The 24,781-nt window shown below is 42.2% G+C and overlaps 2 protein-coding genes across 8 annotated transcripts in view; one reads left to right on the top strand and one right to left on the bottom strand.

Annotated features, from left to right (window-relative positions):
• LOC110534618 (uncharacterized) overlaps positions 1-3,145 on the top strand; it is a 38,671-nt gene extending 35,526 nt beyond the window's left edge. For all 7 annotated transcript variants that reach the window (XR_016483866.1, XM_090187467.1, XM_090187470.1 and 4 more), the window contains 2 exons: positions 798-925; positions 1,254-3,145. Coding sequence is in view for 6 of the 7 variants with exons in the window: in XM_090187467.1 (XP_090043593.1) it covers positions 798-925; positions 1,254-2,174 (1,049 nt within the window). In the remaining variant the exon portion in view is untranslated. The remainder of the gene's footprint in view (positions 1-797; positions 926-1,253) is intronic.
• Positions 3,146-6,594: 3,449 nt separating this feature from the next.
• On the bottom strand, positions 6,595-19,471 carry LOC110534662 (uncharacterized). The gene is made up of 3 exons (XM_021619559.3): positions 18,954-19,471; positions 12,468-12,556; positions 6,595-12,249 (listed from the first exon to the last, which is right to left on the bottom strand). The coding sequence occupies exons 1-3, from the start codon at positions 19,234-19,236 to the stop codon at positions 10,960-10,962; spliced, it is 1,662 nt and encodes a 553-aa protein (XP_021475234.2). The 5' UTR covers positions 19,237-19,471; the 3' UTR covers positions 6,595-10,959.
• Between the last annotated feature and the right edge of the window lie 5,310 nt (positions 19,472-24,781).

Here is a 24,781-nt window from a genome sequence, read left to right as displayed (position 1 = left end):
GTGCCTTAGGCATGCTGCAAGGAGGCATGAGGCACCAGTCCTCACGCCTCACTAAAATTACATTTAATAATTTCACAAATAGTTTCATATTTAAACATTTTAAATTGCACAACAATTCCATGTGAATCTGATAACTAGAATGTGTGGCCTTTCCAAGATACAATTTATGTCGTCCTATCATCAGATATAATCCCCACACAACAACTGACCTGACATCATATTCTTTAAGTACCAACGGACACTTTCAACTGGTTGGATTACACAAATATTGTACCTTTCCCCAACCTTTTGATGTTACCATATTCTCTCTATGTTAACAAAGGGCTTTCCAAGGGTCCATTCTGTAGGGTGGAGGGAAAAGGGGAAAGGTATTTATGGGGGTCATAAACCTCATACAACAGGGCAACGTCATGACAATATTGAGATATAAACTTGGTAATGCTTTCACTGATTGCACATAAAGCAGCATTTCCCCAAGGATTTATTTTCAGCAGTGGTGGAAAGTTAGTGCGGGTGGGTCGTTTCTGTGGCCAGCGGTGCCATCTACGATCAAACATTTTAGAGGACCTCCTCTTGACCGCAGAGACCAATTTTGTTGCTTTAAAGCAAATTTTCCAATACACATTTTGCATTGGAGCGGAGATAACATTATACAGTTTTAAAGCTAGTTTCCTGCCATTCTACACTTTGTCATTGCTGCTCGCAGCAGTTTACATACAAAAACACACAATGTATGAACCTGACCAGGTAATATCCCCCAAAAAGTTCTCTGCCATTTTTGTAACCTCTTCCTGCAGGTGATTGGCTGGAGGCTAACAGAGGAGACTGGACGGCCATTTTGAATTCCCAGACCCAGACCGGTGGAGCCAAGGGCTTACGGGACAACATCACTGAGCAGGCCAGGACCAGAGGCGACAAAGTGGAGGTCAGTGGCTAGGACAGCGTCCTTAACTCGGGGCTGCGGAACAACACTGTTAAAAACAACCAGAAACAGATAGTTGAACTTACTCTCCACGACTGAGCCCTGGGCTAGGCGTATATTTGGTCTGCGGGTACAGGGAGGTGTCTGTATGCGGCGGGAGAGACAGTCTCAGACGAAAGAATGTTGCGAACGACAGAGCAGCGGAAGGATTTAGAGTCGTCAGGCTAGGGCTGAACTGTGGTTACCATTTTATAATGTCATGTTTCTGTGTGTAGAGCAAATGGGTTCTTACATAAACCTATATGCTTTTCTGTTGAATTTGTGTTTACAGTCTGCTGTCCATGAGAGCCTGCTGTCATCCGGTATTGCTGGTGGGAGAGACTGGGCCTCTGAGGTGGCTAGTCACAAAGCCTGGCCCCGGATCAGAACCCTGGATCAGCAGCCTTCGCTCTTCCTTCCCGAGTCGGAACCAGGACCCAACTACGAGGGACAGAGACTCCACCACCACACAGAACACAACCAGTGGACAGGTGGACTGAACAACCTCAGTCCTGGTGGTCATCAGAGAGACAGAGGCTCTAGTCAGGGATCCAGTCTGCAGCCCAGACCCTTCTCTTCACAGTCTCAGTGCAGGGATGTAGCAGGGCCTGGGGCTGATAGAGATAGACCCTCCTGTTCCTATGATACAAACACCACAGTGTCCATGATAAACAGTGCAGGTCTTCCTGGGCTTCAGCCTTCACAGAGAGTGGTGGGAGACCCCCCTGGTAGGAGTCTAACAGGAAGTCTTTCCTCTCCATCAGGATCTCGTCTAATGCCTGGTGAATGGGTTCATAGAAGGTCTGGGTCTAGCCTTCCTCATTTAACTCATGGTTACCCTAGCAATACAGACAGAGTCAGGATGGGTGTTCAGCACAAGCGCTTCCTAGCCTCTAACACAGCACAAAATCCCAACAACACCCAAACAATGGCTAGAGGTCAAGGAGGGAGCTCAAAGACTAACCACCTGAGGCTGGCTCCTGCTTCTACCTCCTCTGGTGTCATTGGGAGGCCGAGCATTAGGACTGACGCCGACAAGCCGTACACCTGCCCAACATGTGGGAGGCGCTTTGCTAAAGCGAGCTATGTGAAGATGCACCAGACCGTTCACACCAAGGAGAAGCCCTTCAAGTGCAAACTATGTTACAAGAGCTTCTCCTTCCTGACTAACCTTATCAGACATAGGAGTGTCCACAATGGGGAAAAATCATAGCAGTGTGGCCTGAGATGTACACTGGGGGTGTCAGGGTGACATATTATAGTTATGTGAAGTGTCTTTGGGTAAGAGAGTAATTAACCACATACCCCTCATTAACCCTTTGTTAACTTTTGAAACAGGCTTGTATAAACTGTTTTTAGAGAGAGTAAACCTGGGCTAGAACAAGGATAGATGAATATTTACCTTACTGAGGTGATGTAGATGGAATAAAGTAATTGTATTTTCTACTGTGTTCTTCATAAACAAATCTGCTCTGAGCTTGAAAGATGGTGATCATGAAGGAGATTTGATGTGTAATGTAATAAGCAATGGCGTATTTGAAAAGAACAGCATACCCTTTTCATTTAACCACATCCTTTGAGCTATGAAGCCAACCATTAAGTATGAGGCGTTATACGTGCCTATTCCTTGATTGTAATATTCAACCGATAAGGCAATGCCACAATAGTGATTATTGGAAGAATTGAACCGCTCATGCAACGAGAACCGGAAGCACCGACTGCTAGCTGAGTGGATGATTGTAAGTAGAAACTTCAGTGCAAACTTGTTTGGAAGACTGTTGTGGGGGGCGCAGACTGCTATAGAAGGTTGACTGGAAGATAGCTACAGATTGTTAAACCAGATAGATAATGTGATTGAACCAAAGATTTTTGGTATCCATTACTGGGAGTTACAGGTTAGGTACTGTTTGGTGTAGCACAGAATATTTTCTACCAACCCTAACTTCAAATTATTGGTCACATACACATATTTTGCGGGTGTAGCTAAATACTTATGTTCTTAGTTCCAACAGTGCAGTAGTATCTAAAAATGATTCACAACAATACACATAAATCTAAAAGTAAAAGAATGGAATTAAGAAATAAATATTAGATTGAGCAATGTCGGAGTGGCATTGACTAAAATACAGTAGAATATAATACAGTATATACATGTGAGATGAATAAAGCCGTATTTAAACATTATTAAAGTGACTAGTGTCCCATTATTAAAGTTGCCAGTGATTCCAAGTCTGTATATAAGGCAGCAGCCTCTAAGGTGCAGGGTTGTGGAAGCCGGCTAGTGATGGAAATTTAACAGTCTGGTGGCCTTAAGACCGAAGCTGTTTTTCAGTCTTTCGGTCCCAGCTTTGATGGACCTGTACTGATCTCGCCTTCTGGATGATGGGGGGTGAACAGGCAGTGGCTCAGGTGGTTGATGTCCTTGATGATCTTTATGACCTTCTTGTGACATTGGGTGCTGTAGGTGTCCTGGAGGGCAGGTAGTTTGCTCCCGGTAATGCGTTTGGGCAGACTGCACCACCCTCTGGAGAGCCTTGCGGTTGCGGGCGGTGCAGTTGCCATACCAGGATGCGATACAGCCCGACAGGATGCTTTCAATTGTGCATCTGTAAAAATGTGTGAGGGTTTTAGGTGACGAGCCACATTTCTTTAGCCTCCTGAGGTTGAAAAGGCTCTGTTGGGCCTTGTTCACCACACTGTCTGTGTGAGTGGTTTATTTCAGCGATGTGTACGCCAAGGAACTTGAAGCTTTCCACCTTCTCCACTGCGGCCCTGTCGATGTAGATAGGGGGGTGCACCCTCTGCTGTTTTCTGAAGTCCACAATAATCTCCTTTGTTTTGTTGACGTTGAGTGAGAGGTTGTTTTCCAGGCACCACACTCCCAGAGCCCTCGCCTCCTCCCTGTAGGCTGTCTCGTCATCATTAGTAATCAAGCCTGCTACTGCTGTGTCGTCTGCAAACTTGATGATTGAGTTGGAGGCGTGCTTGGCCACGCAGTCATGGGTGAACAGGGACTAGAGGAGGGGGGCTGAGCTCGCACCCTTGTGGGGCCCCAGTGTTGAGGATCAGCAGGGTGGAGGTGATGTTTCCTACCTTCACCACCTGGGGGCGGCCCGTCAGGAAGTCCAGGACCCAGTTGCACAGGGCGGGGTTCAGACCCAGGGACAGTCAATATGTTGATAGAAGTTTGGCAGCCTAGTCCTCAGATTTGCTTTGTTAAAATCCCTAGCAACAATAAATGCAGTGTCAAGATATGTGGTTTCCAGTTTGCATAAAGTCACCCTCTAAAAGAGCCTTACGGTCCGCGGCGGTGGAGTTGCGTACCAGGCTGTGATGCAGCCCGACAGTATGCTCTCGATGTGTGCGCAGAGGAATTTGAAGTTATTGACCGGCCCCATTGATGATGATGGGCGTGTCCAGCCTGGTTCCCCCTGAAGTCCACAATGATCTCCTTTGTTTTGCTAACGTTGAGGGAGAGGTTGTTTACCTGGCACCACTCCGTCAGAGTGCCTACCTCCTCTCTGTAGGCTCGTCGTTGATCAGGCCTACTACTGTCATGTCATCAGCTAACTTGGAGTTGGAACTGTGTCAGTCCATGCAGTCTTGGATATACAGGAGGGGACTAAGGACACCCTTGTGCGGCCCTCATGTTGAGGATCAGTGGCAAGGAGCTAATGTTGCCTACCTTCATCACCTGGGGGCGGCCCGTCAGGATGTCCAGGACCCAGGTCCATATGGAGGAGTTCAGACCCAGGGCAGTGAGATTTTTAATGAGCTTATTGGCACTATGGTATTGAAGGCTGAACGTTAGTCAATCGATGAACAGCATCCTCACATATCCATTCCTTTTGTCAAGGTGGGTAAGGGCAGTGTGCAGTGCAATGGCGATTACGTCGTCCTTGGATCTGTCAGGGCGGTATGCGAATTGGAGAGGCCGAGTGTGTCGGGAAGGGAGTAGGTGATGTGGTCTTTGTTGTTACTTTCCCTTTCTTGGGCATGGGGATGATAGTGGACAGATTGAAGCTGGTAGAGAGGGCTGTAATCATTGGTTGACGCGAAAAGAAAAAAAACAATGGCGGCGGCAACACGACCCACCATCGGATTACCAAAAATGTATAGAGTATAGAGGCCTGAGCTAGAGATTGAAAATGTCAGCACATGGTCTGAGGGTGCGGCTTGAGATGCTGTCTGTGCCGGCAGCAATGCGAGAGTTAACACGTTTTGAAGGACTTACATACATACTCAGTGGAGACTGTGTGTAGCTCATTGTGCTCGACTCTTGAGAAAAGGGTCTTTAGCTCGTCTGGTAGGTTGGCGTTGGTGACCGTGATGTGGCTGGATTTCTTTTTGTAATCCGTGATCGTTAGGAGACCCTTCCACATACGCCTCATGTCCGACCCATTGAATTGCTCCTTCACTTTGTCCCTGTACTTGTTTCGCCATCTTGATCAATCTGTACTGTTAAACCAAACTATTGTTTTTTAAATCAATCGACGATTGTGCACCCCAATACATAGACATGCTTTTGAGTTATGTACCCAGTAGGTCCCTCACATTCTCTGGCACTGGCCTTTTTAACTATCCCAAATCCTAGGACCAAGATGCAGCTTTTGGTTCTATGCCCCCTGCCCCTGGAATAGCCTGCCAGAGAACCCGAGGGCGGCCGAAACTGTGAACATATTTAAGAGATCTTAAAACACACCTTTTTAGCTTTGCTTTTTAGTCGTTCAGTTTTTGTTATTCTTTTGTTTTATTATCCTCATGTTTGTTGTGTAATAAATATTTCAGTTTTCATTTTCATAGTTTTTGTTTTTTCCTGTGAAGCTCAGAGCATCGCATTCATGTCTGAAATCTGCTATATAAATAAAGCTTGATTTGATTTTTTAAAAGTCAAATGTATTCCCACAGAACAATGAGACAGATATTTCACTGGATGTATAAATGTGAAGCATCCACTTGGCGTTTCCACTCACTACCAAATATGTTAGAGGAAGCCCAGTGGCCGGCAGTGGGAGAAGATGGATGTTAGCAGACGTTCTGCAAAATGTTCTCATCTATGAAACATTTGATCTCAATACAGTTTTCTGTTCCAAACATAGTGGACTTAAGTATTGTAGTTGTTACCCTTTGCCAAAGTATTAAAAATGGCATTGTTCAGGAGTGCAAGGGCAAATTGAGTTATTGTAGGCGTTCCCTAACGGTAATATGCAAATATATGCTGAACACGCCAGCTCGTGCTTGTTCTGCCCATTGGAAATGACAGTCCTGGATTAGTTATAAACATTTTTGGTTATCCGACGGTGGGTAGTGTTGCCGCCGCCATTGTTTTTTTGCGTCAAGAGGTGACGAGGAGTTGGGTCTGTTTTCAGTATGCATGTTGAAGGGGGTGTGTCATCTATCATCATTCACTTCCGTAGGTTTACTCAAATGATGAGGGAACCATCCCTTCACCTTGTTTTGGTATAACATCTTTGGTCTGACAGAAGTTTATAATGCATTGTATGACGTCAACAAACATGGCTTAGCATTAGCTCATCAGTACAACCTTCAAAGAAGTATTATACACGCAATTTATGCAAAAATCGAATGCATGATGTCACCAGTAAATTCATTAATTATTACCACACAAACCATTTTCTGATGATTTATTGATACAAGTGGCACGTGCCAGCAGTCAATCACGTAATTAGTCTGACACCTAATCAGCCATTCAGTCTTGTTTATGTGGGCTAAGCTGTAGCATTAGCAATATCTTTCAAAAGGAGACCACTCACAAATGTGGAAATTCTGACAGTGAGTCTGAAAATCAGATTCTGATGGTGAGGATCTGCTTCCCATCCTTGTGGCCATTGATAACCCTAAATCTGAGGACCCCTTGCCCACCGACAAAGTCCCATGCCCCTCTGAAGATGCTGGTGGTGATGGAGGCAGACCGACGAAGATGAAGTACAAGAGGTCTGTGGTAGCTGGAAGGCCGCGAGCCATTTCACCACTCCTGGCACTGCGGTTTGCTTATGAGTCCCAGTCTGGAGTGCATAGCTCCTTGCCATTGAGACGTCCATATCCTCTCCGCTGTCTATACAGCGACATTGTCGGCCACAGGGAAGGTGGACCACCTGATGGGATCAAACCAGACTGAACTTGACTAACCTCAAAATGGGGGCAGTGGATAAGACAGACATGATAATCAGCTTTGTGGAATGTGCTCGGAAGACTACCAAGTGGTATAAGATCTTTTTCCATCTGACACTGCTGTCCTCAATGGCCACATAGTTCACCACCAGATAACAGGTGAGATTATTGAACAAGGTTTTTTTTGTAGTAATTAGACATACTTTAATTTTAGAATTGAACTGACTCTCTCACCCACCTCTCCACTCCCTCATCCTCCCTACTCCGCCATAGGTGAGGTAATTACCTACCAAAAGTACAGAGAGAACCTCCACTGGGGGCTGTCCTGCTGTAGACAATCCCCTACGCCTCACCGCAAGGCATTCTTTCAAACTGCTGCTCAAGACAGTCGCACACGGAGGCACTGCAAATCTGACTGTCTGGCACCATGAGAAGGAAGCAAAGGTTGTTGACAAAGTACACGTGTTCAGCTTGTGACACACCCCTGTGTCGTACCGTACACTCAAGCACTATTTAGCACATTTGCAGCAATGACTGACATTCCATGATACTATGACTTTTGGGGTGGATGGGTGGGAATGCAGTTCAAATCACTACATGAATATTGAAATATGGGTTATGCATATTAATAAGTTGTCAGTCATTTCTTGCTGTTTTTTCCCCAAGCAAAGGAGTGTCTGTTTAAACTGTATGTTGCTAGCATACAAAAGCTGGCCTTAATCGTCAGCGGCAAATGATGTTTGTGTGTGGCACAGAATAAAGAAGAATTATTACTAAATTACAATACAGCATCAGGATATAGCAATAAAACAATTAAAGTAGTAACATAACCCTGCTATAAAAGTAATAAATTGCATTGACAAAATCACAAATATGAATAACAGTAACTGTTGAGCTCCACAAGGAGGCAGGGCCCAGCAGAGCTAAAATACACAGGCCATGAGGCCAGGGCAGCTTCAAAGGATACAACACAAGCAAATACTTCTCCTTGTGGAGTGCAACAGCAGCATTGTTTTACAAAGATAATAGAAGAATGTAGCTAGTAACATAAGCACAATTGAGTAGAACACCATAAAGGTTAAGAAATTAAGTTCCTTGCATGTCCACGGTTATAAAGGAATGCACACAGAATACATTATGCTCCATACATATATATACGGTGTGCTACAGTAGAAACGACAACACGATACACAAACTATAATGTAATAAGTCACTTACTTTGATAGAAATGCACACAAGTCCAAAGTTATTATTTGTAAGGAAAACAACAATGAAGGTAATTCAGGCGTCAGGAGGAAAAAGTTAGCATTTCTTTTCTGATCGGAGATGCTCAAATGTCTGCATACGTGACCAGGGCAACACTGGGGAAGTGCTTGGGCTCTCATCAAAGAGAGAAATTTGTCCGGTTCATCGTAGTGCCTCAAACGTAAATTCTACGACACAGTGAAATGGGATACTTTATGTGAATTAATAAGGAATTGGAAGACACCTCAATTCAAACTGTTTGAAAATTATTTGAAATTGGCCAGTTGAAAAACAGCCTATAGATAATTAGCAGGCAGTGTGGGTTAAAACCTTTTAGGGATAGGGGGCAGCATTTTCACTTTGGATGAATTGCGTGCCCATAGTGAACTGCCTCCTACTCTGTCCAAGATGCTAATATATGCATATTAATATTACTATTGGATAGAAAACATTCTGAAGTTTCTAAAACTGTTTGAATTATGTCTGTGAGTATAACAGAACTCATAGGGCAGGCAAACTTCCAAACAGGAAGTGGAAATTCTGGGGCTGGTTGATTTTCAACTCATCGCCTATTCACATCCAAATAAGATGTGGGATCTGTTCGCACTTCCTACGCCTTCCACTAGATGTCAACAGTCAGTAGAACTAGGAATGAAGCCTCTAGTGTGATGTGGGACCGGATGGCCGCTATTTGAGTCACTGGTCTGGCAGAATGCCAGTTCCAAGTTACGCGCAGTAGTCATTATATCGCCTTGCGTTCCATTACTCTGTAGACAAAACGAATGCTCCGGTTGGAACGTTATTGGATATATATGATAGCATCCTGAAGATTGATTCTCTACTTAGTTTGACCAGTTTATTCGACCTGGAATATAACTTTTAAAGTTTTCGTCCGAGTTCGCCTGGACCAGCGCCAGCTTTTGGACATGTGAACTAAACGTGCTAGCAAAAGTAGCTAATTGGACACTAGTAATGGACATTATGGAACAAAAAAACGATTTATTGCAGAACTAGGATTCATTGCACTGCATTCTGATGAAAGATCATCAAAGGTAAGGGAATGTTTATGATGTAATTTCGTATTTCCGTTGACTCCAACATGGCGGAGAAATATATTAACTTTGAGCGCCGTCTCAGATTATTGCATGGTATGCTTTTTTCGTAACGTTTTTTAAAAAATCTGACACAGCGGTTGCATTAACAACCAGTGTATCTTTAATTATATGTAAAACATGTATCTTTCGTCAAAGTTTATGATGAGTATTTCTGTTATATGACGTGGCTCTCTATAATTACTCTGGATATTTTGGAGGCATTTCTGAACATGGCACCAATGTAAACCGAGATTGTGGATATAAATATGCATATTATCGAACAAAACACAAATGTATTGTGTAACATGATGTCATATGAGTGTCATCTGATGAAGATTATCAAAGGTTAGTGATTCATTTTATCTCTAATTCTGCTTTTGTGACCATCTTTGGCTGGGAAAAATTGCTTTTTTGGGGGATTTGGTGGAGATCTAACATAAATATGTTGTGTTTTCGCTGTAAAACATTTTAAAAATCAGACACGTGGGTAGATTAACGAGATGTTTATCTTTCATTTGCTGTATTGGACTTGTTATTGTATGAAAGTCAAATATTTCAAAAAAATATTTTTGAATTTCCCGCGCTGCCTTTTCAGTGGTATGTTGGGGGCGGGGGTTCCGTTAGCAGAACCTGTGTCCTAGACAGGTTGACTGTCCTGCATAACAATCACATTTTGGAACACCAATTACATTTCCATCCAAAAATGTGTCATTTTTTTGTTTAAAGAAAAATCACGGCAGCTGTGATGGAAACATGGAAGTTTCAGTGTAATTTTAAAAAAATGGCAACAGATCATTTGTTCCTTCGACATGGAGGGATCTTTGTGTCGGTAAAATTAACACAGGAAATGCCAGTGAAAACGCTTTATGTGCAAATAATTATATAATAACCAGCGTATCTAAGTAAATTTGGAGTCACGCGATGATATGGTGTGTGGTCCTCCCACTATGACTTGAGAAACCATGCAGTTTATTAGGCTTCAGAGGAAATATGTTGTGAAAGTGCATGGTGATGAGCTTGATGCTGCGACATGATGATCGATAATTGACTGCCTTTTGACAAATATATTCGCTGTTATCCATAATAATCTCATCATGTAGACTAGACAAGCCACAGCCTACCCGTATTGTATCTGCGAGCTGTTGGCTAGAGCGCAGGTGCCAAGACCAAATTAGACACATTTGCTGTTTATGACAAAACTATCAGTAGAGTTGAAAATGCGATGGAAACACATTGAACTTTTATATTTTTATTTGGTACATGAAAACTTGAATCGAAAAAGTACATTTTGGGTGCACTACGTCATCACGCACTGATTTGATGGAAACATTTCTGGTGGGAAAATGTGCACATTGTTTTTATGCAGATTTGAGAATATTCCATTGAAAATCTGTTGCCAATTGGGATGGAAACCTAGCTAATGAATGCATTCTGATATCACGCGCATAACCAAAAAACTCACGCTGGGGGGTTAATGCAGCATTTGATCTAAATGTCAGAAGCTATTAAGTTAAATTATTTTCTATTTTACAGAGTAGAATGGTTTTTCTGCTGGTGTATCCTGAGGTAGCTCCTCTCTGAGAACCTCTTCCCGCAATGCCTACAGGCGAATGGCCTCTCTCCCGTGTGGACCTTCAGGTGCATCTTCAGGTTGCCAGCCAGGGCGAAGCGCATGTGACACTGGGTACAACTGTAGGGTTTCTCCCCTGTGTGAACCCTCTGGTGCCTCTTCAGGTCACCAGCCTGGGAGAACCTCTTCTCACACTGTGGGCAGCTGAAGGGTTTCTCCCCTGTGTGGACCCTCTGGTGCCTCTTCAGGTCACCAGCCTGGGCGAAGCTCATGTGACACTGGGTACAGCTGAAGGGTTTCACACCTGTGTGGACTCTCTGGTGGATCTCCACCTTCTGGGGGCAACTGAAGCCTTTGTTACAGAACATGCAGAGGAACCGTTTCTCTTTACTATTGCCTGATGTTGCTCCCCCTCCCCGAGCCTTGGCCCTTTGGTCATTTGAGTTCAATACCTGATCGAAAAGAACGCAGCCTTGTGAATCGGAAGGTGTCGTCGACGTGGACACTGGGTCGCGATCCCTGAATGCGTGTAAAGGGGAGTGGGTGGCACCATTTCGATTCGTCTCTAAGCTTCCCCTGTAATCTAAGAAAACTCTGCCCTGTGAGTGTCCGTCTCCCAGGAGACTATCTGCACTCCATGTGGGAGGAGCGTCGCCCTCCACTTTCACCTCATCTACCACTATAGCCTCCCCTTTCTTATCTTGGCTCCCTTCAGAGTATACACTACTACTGTACCGGTTCCATTCCACTCTAGACAGATCAGTCTGTGTCTCTAAACCCAAGGGCATGTTGCCAGGGCCCAACTCTGTATTGTAAGAACAAGACGGATCATTGACAGTCTCTGACGCATCACCCAAGTCCAGATGGGAATGAACCGTCCTCGGGCTTGGGTTATCGTAAAGTAAATACTCTGAGCCAGGAGCAGGACAGCCCAGTAGCCCCTGCCCCAGTCTCTCTGGGTCTGATCTGTGGTCAGATCCTGTGTGTAAGATCCTTTGTGTTACAGTTAAAGTCTCGTTGTCTGTCTCTGACTTGAGGACGGCGTTCGGCATTCCACTGACCTCACTGACCGTGATTCTGCATTGGGTCGCGGCAGCAGTCGCAAGGTCCTCTGTGGCTACAGATGGCGCCACTCCAGCCGCTGCTCCAGTCTGAATGTCTCTGCTGTGTTGTGGGTCCTCTCCTTCAGTCCTCTCCTGCTTGACCAGAGACAATCCTTCAGGACCTGCAGCCTCTGCATCTGCAGACTGACACAAGAAGAGAGGAGGTTATTACCGGTACATGAGTAGAAATGGATAACAATGTCTTGGGAAGTCTCACAAGCTCCCCTATGGCAGATAAATGAGGATGTAAGCAAGTGAATAGCTGAGGGGAGCCTTTCTGAAATAAACGGGCCACATTTGATGTACTGTGATGTTTTATGTCACACTATGACAAAGACATGCTGGGTTGAGGTTCCACTCGCCTCAATTGCTATGTTTTGTTCATCTCTCCACACATTATGTCCCGCTGGCTTCACAAAGCTCCTGTCGCCTCCAGTCAGATGTCCTTCACCTGAGAGTGATTGGGGGAAAGGGTGTTTAGGTAAAGCTCACGCTATATTGTACACTATTGACAGACACTGTGTCCGAATACCCATACTTGCGTCCTAAATAGTAGGCCATAATGTGAAAATAGAACGTTTTATAGTATGTGAATTTTCTAAAATCGAGTGCTTTAAATGCCAGGATGCTATACTCATTTCGGCTCTTCATCTTGTAGAATTCGCTGCACACTTCAGGAATTTTACAGCCACAGTGCATTGGAAGAGGGGGAATAGTGAAGCTTCTGCGGTAGTGTTCAAATCTAAGTAGTTTTTGTTTTCCTTGAAATGATTACGAATGTATCATTGTGATGTTACACCTTTGAAAACAGATCTGCTGTCTGCCGTGCCTTTCAATAGCGTGTGACTGTGGTCCGCAATTCGGGGAGTTCCTGCATGTGGGCATTGCAGGAACCCCCTCCTCCCCCCCATCGAGCATCCCATTGATATTCTGGATATCCCCTGATTGTTTATGTAATTACAATGTCGGTCAAAAGGGAAATAAATGTATAGGCTAATTGACATCATTCAAATCAATTGGAGGTGTACCTGTGGATGTATTTCAAGGCCTACCTTCAAACTTAGTGCCTCTTTGCTTGACATCATGGGGAAATCAAAAGAAAATAACAAAAAAAACTACATTTTAGACCTCCACAAGTCTGGGTCATCCTTGGGAGAAATTTCCAAACGCCTGAAGGTACCACGTTCATCTGTACAAACAATAGTACGCAAGTATAAACACCATGGGACCACGCAGCCATCATACCGCTCTGGAAGGAGACTCGTTCTGTCTTCTAGAGATGAACGTACTTTAGTGCTAAAACTGCGAATCAATCCCAGAACAGCAAAGGACCTTGTGAAGATGCTTGAGGAAGTATCTATATCTACAGTATCTATATCCACAGTCAAATGAGTCCTATATCGACATAACCCGAAAGGTCGCTCAGCAAGGAAGAAGCCACTGCTCTAAAACCGCCATAAAAAAAGCAATTGCTTTTTTTTTTGCAATTGCACATGGGGACAAAGATCATACTTTTTGGAGAAATGTCCTCTGGTCTGATGAAACATAAATAGAAATGTTTGGTCATAATGACCATCGTTATATTTGGAGTTAAAAGGGGGACAACATCCCACTCGTGAAGCACAGGGGTGGCAGCATCATGTTGTGGGGGTGCTTTGCTGCAGGAGGGACTGGTGCACTTCACAAAATAGATGGCATCATGAGGTAGGAAAATGATGTGGATATATTAAAGCAACATCTCAAGACATCATTCAGAAAGTTAAAGCTTGGTCGCAAATGGGTCTTCCAAATGGACAATGACCCCAAGCATACTTCCAAAGTTGTGGCAAAATGGCTTAAGGACAACAAAGTCAACGTATTGGAGTGGCCATCACAAAGCCCTAACTTCATTCCTATAGAACATTTGTGAGCAGAACCGAAAAAGCATGTGCGAGCAAGGAGGCCTACAAACCTGACTAAGTTACACCAGCTTTGTCAGGAGGAATGGGACAAAATTCACCCAACTTATTGTGGAAGGCTACCTGAAATGTTTGATCCAAGTTAAACAATTTAAAGGCAATAATACCAAATACTAATTGAGTGTATGTAAACATCTGACCCACTGGTAATGTGATGAAAGCAATAAAAGCTGATATAAATAATTATCTCTACTATTATTCTGACATGTCACATTCTTAAAATAAAAGTGGTGGTCCTAACTGACCTAAGACAGGGAATTTTTACTGGGATTAAATGTCAAGAATTGTGAAAAACTGAGTTTAAATGTATTTGGCTTGAGTATATGTAAACTTCCGACTTTAACTGTATCTACAGAAAGTTAACAGCTACTTTGCTCATGTTTTGGTTAATGTTGTACTTCATCTTATAACTTTTCAGGATCTATGGGCAGGATCACCTACATGAGCTGGAGGGGCAGTCATCAGAAGAAAAAAAAGTTGGGAGAAACATAAGCAAAAATAAATGATACGCTACTGTATGTTATCTTGACTAATAAGGTACCCCTGTTCTCTGAAAGCAACAACACTTTTCCATCCATTTTCTATGCTTCCTATGAACACCTACTCATTCAAGGATTTTTCTTAATTTTTTAAAACTATTTTCTACATTGTAGAATAATAGTGAAGACATCAAAATTATGACAAAACACATATGGAATCATGCAGTAACCAAAAAAAGTGTTAAAATATATTTAGATTTGTTTACATTTGAAATTCTTCAAAATAGCCACCCTTTGCCTTGACAGCTTTGCACACTCTTGGCATTCTCTCAACCAGCTTCATGGGGTAGTCCAGGAATGCATTTCAATTAACAGGAGTGCCTTCTTAATAGTTAATTTGTGGAATTTCTTTACTTCTTATGCGTTTGAGCCAATCAGTTGTGTTGTGACAAGGTAGGGGTGATATACAGAAGATAGCCCTATTTGGTAAAAGACCAAGTCCATATTATGGCAAGAACAGTTCAAATAAGCAAAGAGAAATGACAGTCCATTACTTTAAGACATTAAGGTCAGTCAATACGGAACATTTCAAGAACTTTGAAAGTTTCTTCAAGCGCAGTCGTAAATACCATCAAGCACCATGATGAAACTGTCTCTCATGAGGACCGCCACAGGAATGGAAGACCCAGAGTTACCTCTGCTGCAGAGGACAAGTTTGTTAGAGTTACCAGCCTCAGAAAGTGTATTACCCACCGTAAAGCATGGAGGAGGAGGTGTTATGGTGTGGGGTGCTTTGCTGGTGACACTGTCAGATCATTTTGAATTCAAGGCACACTTAACCAGCATGGCTACCACAGCATTCTGCAGCGATATGCCATCCCATCTGGTTTGGGCTTAGTGGGACTATCATTTGTTTTTCAACAGGACAAGGGCCCAACACGCCTCTAGGCTGTGTAAGGGCTATTTGACCAAGAAGGAGAGTGATGGAGTGCTGCATCAGATGACCTGGCCTCCACAATCCCCCGACCTCAACCAAATTGAGATTGTTTGGGATGAGTCGGACCGCAGAGTGAATGAAAAGCAGCCAACAAGTGCTCAGCATGTGGTAACTCCAAGACTGTTGGAAAAACATTCCAAGGGAAAGCTGGATGAGATAATGCCAAGAGTGTGCAAAGCTGTCATCAAGGCAAAGGGTAGCTAGAATTAAAATATATTTTGATTTGTTTAACATTTTTTTGGTTACTACATGATTCCATATGTGTTATTTCATAGTTTGTCTTTACTACTATTCTACAATGTAGAAAATAGTAAAAAAAAAAAAAACCTTGAATGAGTAAGTGTTATAAAACTTTTTACCGATAGTGTAAATGTGAAGACATACATGTTAGAAAGGTGCAAGTATTCCAGAGAAATGTAGCACAATTAGCATAATCATTTACAGGGCTTTATATGTAGTATATTTGATGCTATCCTTTTCCATATTTTTCCAGGAATATGGAATCCGTGCTGACTCGGGAGGACACAGCCGCATCTTGGAAGTTGTATTCGGTGATGGATTTGGCGCTAGATGCATCCAGATGTGGATGCTGGAGAAGGTATGGCCATTTTAAAGGTCATTAATAAGATGTAGTTTTAGATATTTTGTATCCATTTTATTTCATAGCTAGTATTTATTAATTTTGTACTGTTTTTGGTGAAATCTTTTTTTAAACCCAAAGTGGATCTCTGTTCTCATTGAAGTGTTTCTTGTTTGTTAGAAAATATTTGTACATCGACTGTTGGTGTGTTTTACTTTCAACATTTCTATTAATTTTTTTAATGCACTGGCACATCTGAGCCCTTTTGTTGCAGGTGCATGGTAAACATTTGATACGTTTAAAGAAAAAAAAGAAACCCACGCACTCTTGCTAGTATCACTTTTTTTTATTGAAGAGTGTCGGGTTCTTGGCCTTTCACCTTTTTGCTCTACTAAACTAAATAAAATATCTTTGGTAGAATAATAATTGATTTAATTTCTATAGCTCTTTTCATTACAATCTCAAAGTAAATCAAAAGCAAAAAAACAAAATAAATAGTCATAAGTATCCTAGCGATAGTTGCCTAGGTCATTCCAATGGAGGCCAAGTCTTTGAGTGCATGCTACTTATCTAGCTAACATTTGCCCAAAACATCAACACGCCGCTATAGTGAAAGGGCTTCTTCTTTTGTGTTTTCACTTTGTGAAACAAAAGGGGATAGAAAACCACCCTTCTGATTTCCCTACACTCATTAAAACCCACCACCCCATTCCACTACTTTGAGCCTATTGTCTCCTACACCAGGCCGACACCCAGTAACTCTTATTTTTTACCAGTCTGAGCTCATTTTGTTTACAAGTTCCCAGTTGTCTTGAACGCACCAAAAGTAGTAAGTTTCAGCCATGGCATACTGCATATTTTTTTACTAAACAGTGTGTGCTAAATACTATGAGACGATAAGTACATACTATGCAGTTTAAGTATGTAATATTCTAGTATTCGTACATGCCCAGAGTCTACAATTGACAAGGATGTAAGGTAATACTTCTCATAATTTCTTGATATACTATTTATTTATTGATTGATTGTATTCCATGCATCACATTTTTTTTATTGAGTATGACAATAAGAAATTCAGTAAATCAAGAATCTGGTTATATGATACTGGTTGTGTCAAATCTGGCTTGTCTACAACTTACTTAGACGGCATACTGTGTACTAATCATACTACATTCTCTTTAGAACTACTGTTTAGTAAAAACAAATTCAGTAACCAACAAATACCAACATACTAGGCACATCTATAATGAGAATGTGCCATCTAATACGCAATTGCGCCATTTCCAGCCATTCTTTCATTTCGGTAGCACATCCCCATATTTAAAACTGCAACATGTAACTTTTTGTGGACTGACAAAATTCACATAGAAATGTGTTATAGATCTGTCACTCATTGAAAGCAAGTCTAAGAAGCGGTGGATCTGTTTTATGTTTCATTTCTATGCTTCCCATTCTTAAGTTGAGTTTTTGCATCTTTTGCTTTAAACAGCTGAAAATACAATAGTTTTGGTTATGGAAAATATATTTAACATCGGTTTAGATGGTACAATGATTCTCTACACAATGAATGCTTGTTTTGTCACAAACTGAAATTGGGCGAACTATTAGAATTTTAGCAACCAGAAAATGGAGGCGCGATTTCTGCATATTGCACCTTTAATTAATCAGCAGATGTAAAACACATGGGAGTCTTCCTCAAAAGTCTACAGTAAATTCTACTAGATGAAATGCCGACATGAGTATAACATACTAGCATTTGCTGTCCAGTGTAGCTCAGTTGGTAGAACATGGCACTTGTAACGCCAAGGTTGTGGGTTGGATTCCCACGGGCGTCAAGTACAACAAAAAAAGTATAAATAAGTAGGCACTCACTACTGTAAATCGTCAACAAAAATGGTAGGTTTAAATCAAACTAGATTTTTGAAAATGTACATACTAAAAACGTTCTAAAAACGTACCTAAAATGCCTATTCTGACATAATCTTTGTGCAAGAGTATTTTGTTCTTAATTGACCTGCCTGGTAAAATAATTGCGATGTTTTTTTTTTTTTTTGCACCTATGTGAAATTAGCCACAACAGTGGAATTTGTGGATTGCCTTCATAATAAAAGTCCGCACTTGAAAGTGAAGGAAACGATGCATATATAATAATCATGCCATATTTGGACTAGCTATTGCTGAACAATATTCGAATGTAATATAAATTAAACAAAAGACGATAATTAATTTGACCCCCCCCCCCCCCCAAAAAAAAAAAAAATGTTTTTTTTAAATCACTGTGGATGTAAGTAGACTTGAATTGCATTGGTGCCTAATTCTATGCACTGTACAGCCTTACCTATGGATTCTGGTTACATGAAATGGGGTATCAGCCCACTCAGTGATACCCACAAGACTTTACACACATATTAGTGTCAGATTTTATTGCGAGATCTCACTGAAATGAGCCAAATTGCAATATAAAATGTCAATACATACAATAGGCTTTATAGTGAGGGGATTGTGTTAAAATAACTCATTATTGTATTTAGTTGAATTTATGACATTGTCAGAATGATAAAAAATGAAAAAACGTTGCATGATCTATTCCAAATATGCCACGACTCCATTATTTGTATCCATTTGCATCACTTTCAATGGTGGTCTTTTACTTTGAAGCCGAAATGAAAGTTCCACTAGTGTGGCTAATCCTTATTGTGGCTAGCTTAACATAGGTCAGTATTGCGTACTATTCAAAAACTAACCAAGATACAAGTCTGAGTAACACATCTGAACACGTATGCAGAGGAGAACGGTGCAACAGCCCCGCACCCTCCACCTTCTGCAAAATGTACCTCTTGCCATTCCGCTGTATCGGTCGAGGATCTTGACACTACTGGGACGACTGGCGAGGACGCGCTCTCGTATTGTCCTCTCTGCGCGCTCCCGTGCCACCTTCAGTTCCAGTACCTGTAGTTTCCTCCGCAATCCCCTGTTTTCTTTCTGGCTTTGAGTTATTTCCAAACGAAACACTGCATACTCGTCGTCTACTAGTTTACAGATCTCTGACACGGCTGCATTCGCTAGAACCTCCATAATGGAGGCTATTTGAGTGTGAAAAACCATACAGTTAGCCATCGTTAGGTTAGCAGCTAGCTAGCGTTACCTAGTCTTTACTTCCAACGCGAAGTAAAGACTACCTGAGGTACATTTATGATGCTCGTATTTTGAGTTCCAATGTGTTAATAAACGTCTAAATAACAACAAAAACGCTAACGTGGAAATTGTAGTTGTTCACTACACTACTTCTGTTTCTTCGGGATCATGGTGTTCGCACGTTGTTTGTGCATGCCGCCACCTACTGTGCGGGAGTGTGGGCGTTCACGTGAAATTGAGTGATGCAAAAAGGTTAGAGGGAAAGGAAAACAATTGTACCACCAGACTAGCCCTTCACCTATATACCACTAATTCATTAAAAAAACACCACCACCCCAGTCCACTACTATGACCCTAACTGATCCTACACCAGGCCTACTATTTTGTTCAACACACCTTGTAACTCTCCTGCAGAAAAACCTTGTACACCCAAGTACTTCTTTGCAGCTGCCACAACATCTATTTTCTGTGATTTAGGTTCCATTTATGTGGTACAGTTGATAACCATGGCTATGAATACTAAGAAGCCAACCTTACTGAAGCACAAATTCATATCACTGTATTGGCCAAGGCCTACTACTCACCCTTGACCCATCATCCTCTACTCTCTTCACTGCCTCAGCATATGACACCTTCTGTTCTACTCTGACTCTGGCAACCTTAACCAGTCTCTCTCGCACTAAGGCACTTCTGATCCCCAGCAACATGGGAACCCCCACAATTGATACTAACATTCCTTCGGGCCAATGCTCTCCTACACACTGCTGCTGCAACATGACCATAAGCTTGGCATCTGAAACACGTTAGTGGGTTCGGCTCAAAAGCTCTCATGGGATAACTGACATATTCTAACATGACTTTGTTAGGTAAAGACGAAAAAACTCAAAATGACATGCGGTGTCAGCGTAGCACCAAACGGCAGGTGTCACAGACAAAGGGAATCTTCCATTTCAGTTTCTCCACCTCAACACTTCATGCCATCCCAGTAATGACTCCTTTCAAAGGCACACTGCTCCAGAGAGCAAATCAAGTCACGGGTCTTGTCCAGAGGTGCGTTCTGTGAAGTGCCCTCTTCCTCAGAAAGGAACAAACACTGAAAATCATTAAGTCCATTTCGAACTGCCTTCACTGATTTAACAGTACCCAAATAATTTCCCCCCCCAGCCTGAGACTACATATGGGTCAGCCAAAACGCAGGGATCCACTTTCTACAAAAATGTCACTCCCACTGGGACAGAACCATCCTTTACATGACCATCGGGTGAGGTTTGGAGTCTGAGGTCTTCATCCTCACTCTCTTCAGGTTCAATTTCTGAGCCATCAGAAACAGCAGAGTACGGTTTGTAATTCGTGCCATTCTTCCTCAACACACATCTTCCAACTACTCGTTTTTTCTTCCTCGCTGTCCATAGCTACATCTCTGTTCACAATGCTCATGCCGCACTGATGGCCTTTCTCCAATTCCCAACATCTGTTCCTAAGCCCAATTTACGCATCTGGCAATCTCTGGCCTCTCCCAATTGGGATTGTTATCTGCTGTTCATTTTGCTTATTTTGCACGTGTTGATTTCATTTGACAGCTGACATAACAAGGAATTGCCAAAGAGCCACTATTCACTTCCGTTTACTTATTCTTAAAGTGTATTGGCGTATTGCAACTAGCGATGTGCATTTCGAACGATTCGTTATTTTTTAACTCTTTTAACGGACTCGAGAGTCATGATTTGTTTTTCTGAGTGACTCGTTCATTTGACCGGCTAGTTCTGGTCGCAATGAGTTCTACAGTATGATTAATACGCGCTTCTCTGGCTCGGCGGCTCCAGTGAATTGCAACTGAGAAAATTATCATAATCCATTGGCTAATTTGTCAAGTTCCACTTATTTTTTTAGCTAGTCTGTACAACAACAAAAAATAACTGACCATTTTATAAATGGTAAACAGTGGGGCAAAACAAGTATTTAGTCAGCCACCAATTGTGCAAGTTCTCCCACTTAAAAAGATGAGAGGCCTGTAATTTTCATCATAGGTACACTTCAACTATGACAGACAAAATGAGACAAGAAAATCCAGAAAATCACATTGTAGGATTTTTAATGAATTTATTTGCAAATTATGGTGGAAAATAAGTATTTGGTCACCTACAAACAAGCAAGATTTCTGGCTCACAGACCTGTAACTTTTTCTTTAAGAGGCTCCTCTTTCCTCCACTCGTTACCTGTATTAATGGCACCTGTTTGAACTTGTTATCAGTATAAAAGACACCTGTCACACTCCAAACTCCACTATGGCCAAGACCAAAGAGCTGTCAAAGAACACCAGAAACAAAATTGTAGACCTGCACCAGGCTGGGAAGACTGAATCTGCAATAGGTAAGCAGCTTGGTTTGAAGAAATCAACTGTGGGAGCAATTATTAGGAAATGGAAGACATACAAGACCACTGATAATCTCCCTCGATCTGGGGCTCCACGCAAGATCTCACCCCGTGGGGTCAAAATGATCACAAGAACGGTGAGCAAAAATCCCAGAACCACACGGGGGGACCTAGTGAATGACCTGCAGAAAGCTGGGACCAAAGTAACAAAGCCTACCATCAGTAACACACTACGCCGCCAGGGACTCAAATCCTGCAGTGCCAGACGTGTCCCCCTGCTTAAGCAGTGTTCCTTATCATTTGTGGAGTGCATCATGAGCAAAGTCATTGTAGCCTATAATTTCAATTCCCCTGTGAAAACCATGAGCATGGGACTTGGCTTTGCTATACCGCAGCCTACCAAAGGTTGTACCGTGTCCATTACAGCGTAGAAAAACGCCTCTCCAATTTATGGAAGATACCAAAGCATTGGCCATAACAATAGATGGTGAAGTCAATGATACTGTTTTTTCCTATTCACCTGTGGCTAAGTTTTTCCTAAATGCTTATGACAAATCCAGCTCCAACCATAGTCCAGCCAACTGGCTAATCTTTTGAATACAGTATAGTGAAGATAACTAGCTAGATAAGGTTAGCATGCTAATTAATAATAATGTTAATTTATACAGCGTCAGCTGTCAAAGCAGCTTACCGATCGCTGCAGCTGTACACAGCCCAACCAACTACCTACCTCATTCCCATATTTGTTTTTCTGCTCTTTTGCACACCTGTTTTTCTACTTGCACATCCTCATCTGCACATATCACTCCAGTGTAAATTGCTAAATTATAATTACTTCGCCACTATTGGCCTATTGCCTTACCTCCTTACTTCATTTGCACACACTGTATACAGATTTTTCTATTGTGTTACTGACTGTACGATTGTTTATGTGTAACTCTGCTGTTTTTTGTCACACTGCTTTGCTTTATCTTGGCCTGGTCACAGTTGTAAATGAGAACTTGTTCTCAACTGGACTACCTGGTTAAATAAAGGTGAAATAAAAAAAAATCTAAATACATTAATAATAATTAAACAGTCCTCACCTTGAATTTCAAATCACAACCTCTTGATTCACGGTACGCTAATCGTCCTGCTACATATCGGTTAATCAGAGTATTCTCATCATTGATTAGATGCATTTATTTCAGCAATATAAGGCCTTTCAGTATAATTGTCTAATGTTGGTGGGGCATGTTAACCCGATTGAATGATACTGCTGAATCACTTTGAGATCTGTTCATGTTTTTCTTGAGTGTACTTTAACAGAGCTGAGATTTACTTCAAAATGCATTCACCCTATTGCTTACAGCCTTACACCTATTAAGTTGTTTCAGCTCTCCACAAGTCCCTAGAGAGGGTAGGGTTTCTTTGCTGCTTGCATTTGCTGTTTGTTTTGGTTGTGTTTCAGATTATATTGTGCCCAGTACAAATTAATGGTAAATAATGTATTGCGTCATTTTGGAGTCACTTTTATTGTAAATAACAATAGAATGTTTCTAAACGCTTCTACATTTAATGTGGATGCTACCATGATTACAGATAATTCAGGACTAACTGTGAATAATGATGAGTGGGAAAGTTACAGGTGCACACATATCATACCCCCAAGACAGGAAAGGTGAACGTTTTAGGGGGGGGGGGGGGGTTATGATATTTGTGCATCTAACTCTAACTCATCATTATTCACAAATCATTCAGGATTATCTGTAATCATGGTAGCATCCACATGAATATTGAAGTGTTTAGAACATATTCTAGTCTTATTTACAATAAAGGTGACTCCAAAATTACACAATACATTGTTTACCAATAATTTCTATTGGGCAGAAAATGATCTGAAACACAACCCAAACAAACAGCAAATGCATCCAACATGTTTGTAGAGTCACAAGCTTAAAGTAATCATTGCACGCTAGGAATATGGGACCAAATACTACACTTTTGACTACTTTAATACACATACAGTTGAAGTCGGAAGTTTACATACACCTTAGCCAAATGCATAATAATAATATATTCTTGACCAGCACAAAAACATCCTATGGCGTACAGCATTAGCATCAAATAGCCCACGCGATATGCAACATTTCAGGGAAGTTAGGAACCAATATGCACAGGCAGTTAGGAAAGCTAAGGCTAGCTTTTTCAAACAGAAATTTGCATCCTGCAGCACAAACTCCAAAAAGTTCTGGGACACTGTAAAGTCCATGGAGAATAAGAGCACCTCCTCCCAGCTGCCCACTGTACTGAGGCTAGGAAACACTGTCACCACCGATAAATCCACTATAATTGAGAATTTCAATAAGCATTTTTCTACAGCTGGCCATGCTTTCCACCTGGCCACCCCTGCCCTGGTCAACAGCCCTGCACCCCCCACAGCAACTTGCCCAAGCCTCCCCCATTTCTCCTTCACCCAAATCCAGATAGCTGATGTTCTGAAAGAGCTGCAAAATCTGGACCTCTACAAATCAGCAGGGCTAGACAATCTGGAATTATCAGCCGAAATTGTTGCAACCCCTATTACTAGCCTGTTCAACCTCTTTCGTATCGTCTGAGATCCCGAAAGATTGGAAAGCTGCCGCAGTCCTTCCCCTCTTCAAAGGGGGAGACACTCTAGACCCAAACTGCTACAGACCTATATCTATCCTACCATTCCTTTCTAAGGTATTCGAAAGGCAAGTTAACAAACAGATCACCGACCATTCTGAATCCCACCGTACCTTCTCCGCTATTGCAATCTGGTTTCCGAGCTGGTCATGGGTGCACCTCAGTCACGCTCAAGGTCCTAAACGATATCATAACCATTATTGATAAGAGATAATACTGTGCAGCTGTATTCATCGACCTGGCCAAGGCTTTCGACTGTCAATCACCGCATTCTTATCGGCAGACTCAACAGCCTTGGTTTCTCAAATGACTGCCATACAACTCTCCTTCCGGGGCCTCCAACTGCTCTTAAATGCAAGTAAAACTAAATGCATGCTCTTCAACCGATCGCTGCCCGCACCTGCCCGCACATCCAGCATCACTACTCTGGATGGTTCTGACCTAGAATATGTGGACAGCTACAAATACCTAGGTGTCTGGTTGGACTGTAAACTCTCCTTCCAGA

This window comes from Oncorhynchus mykiss, chromosome 10 (assembly GCF_057628025.1).
Source record: "Oncorhynchus mykiss isolate SJ-2025 chromosome 10, ASM5762802v1, whole genome shotgun sequence".
In the NCBI taxonomy this organism is placed as follows: domain Eukaryota; kingdom Metazoa; phylum Chordata; class Actinopteri; order Salmoniformes; family Salmonidae; genus Oncorhynchus; species Oncorhynchus mykiss.
The sequence above is the reverse complement of the archived record's forward strand: the minus strand, read 5'-3'. Positions and strand labels throughout refer to the sequence as shown.

Coding starts and splice junctions, on each gene's coding strand:
- LOC110534662 (XM_021619559.3), bottom strand. CDS start 19,236: ATGGCTAACTGTATGGTTTTTCACACTCAAATAGCCTCCATTATGGAG. Junction 12,557..18,953: donor ATACAGCGGAATGGCAAGAG/GTACATTTTGCA, acceptor AATCACTCTCAG/GTGAAGGACATCTGACTGGA. Junction 12,250..12,467: donor AACAAAACATAGCAATTGAG/GCGAGTGGAACC, acceptor TTCTTGTGTCAG/TCTGCAGATGCAGAGGCTGC.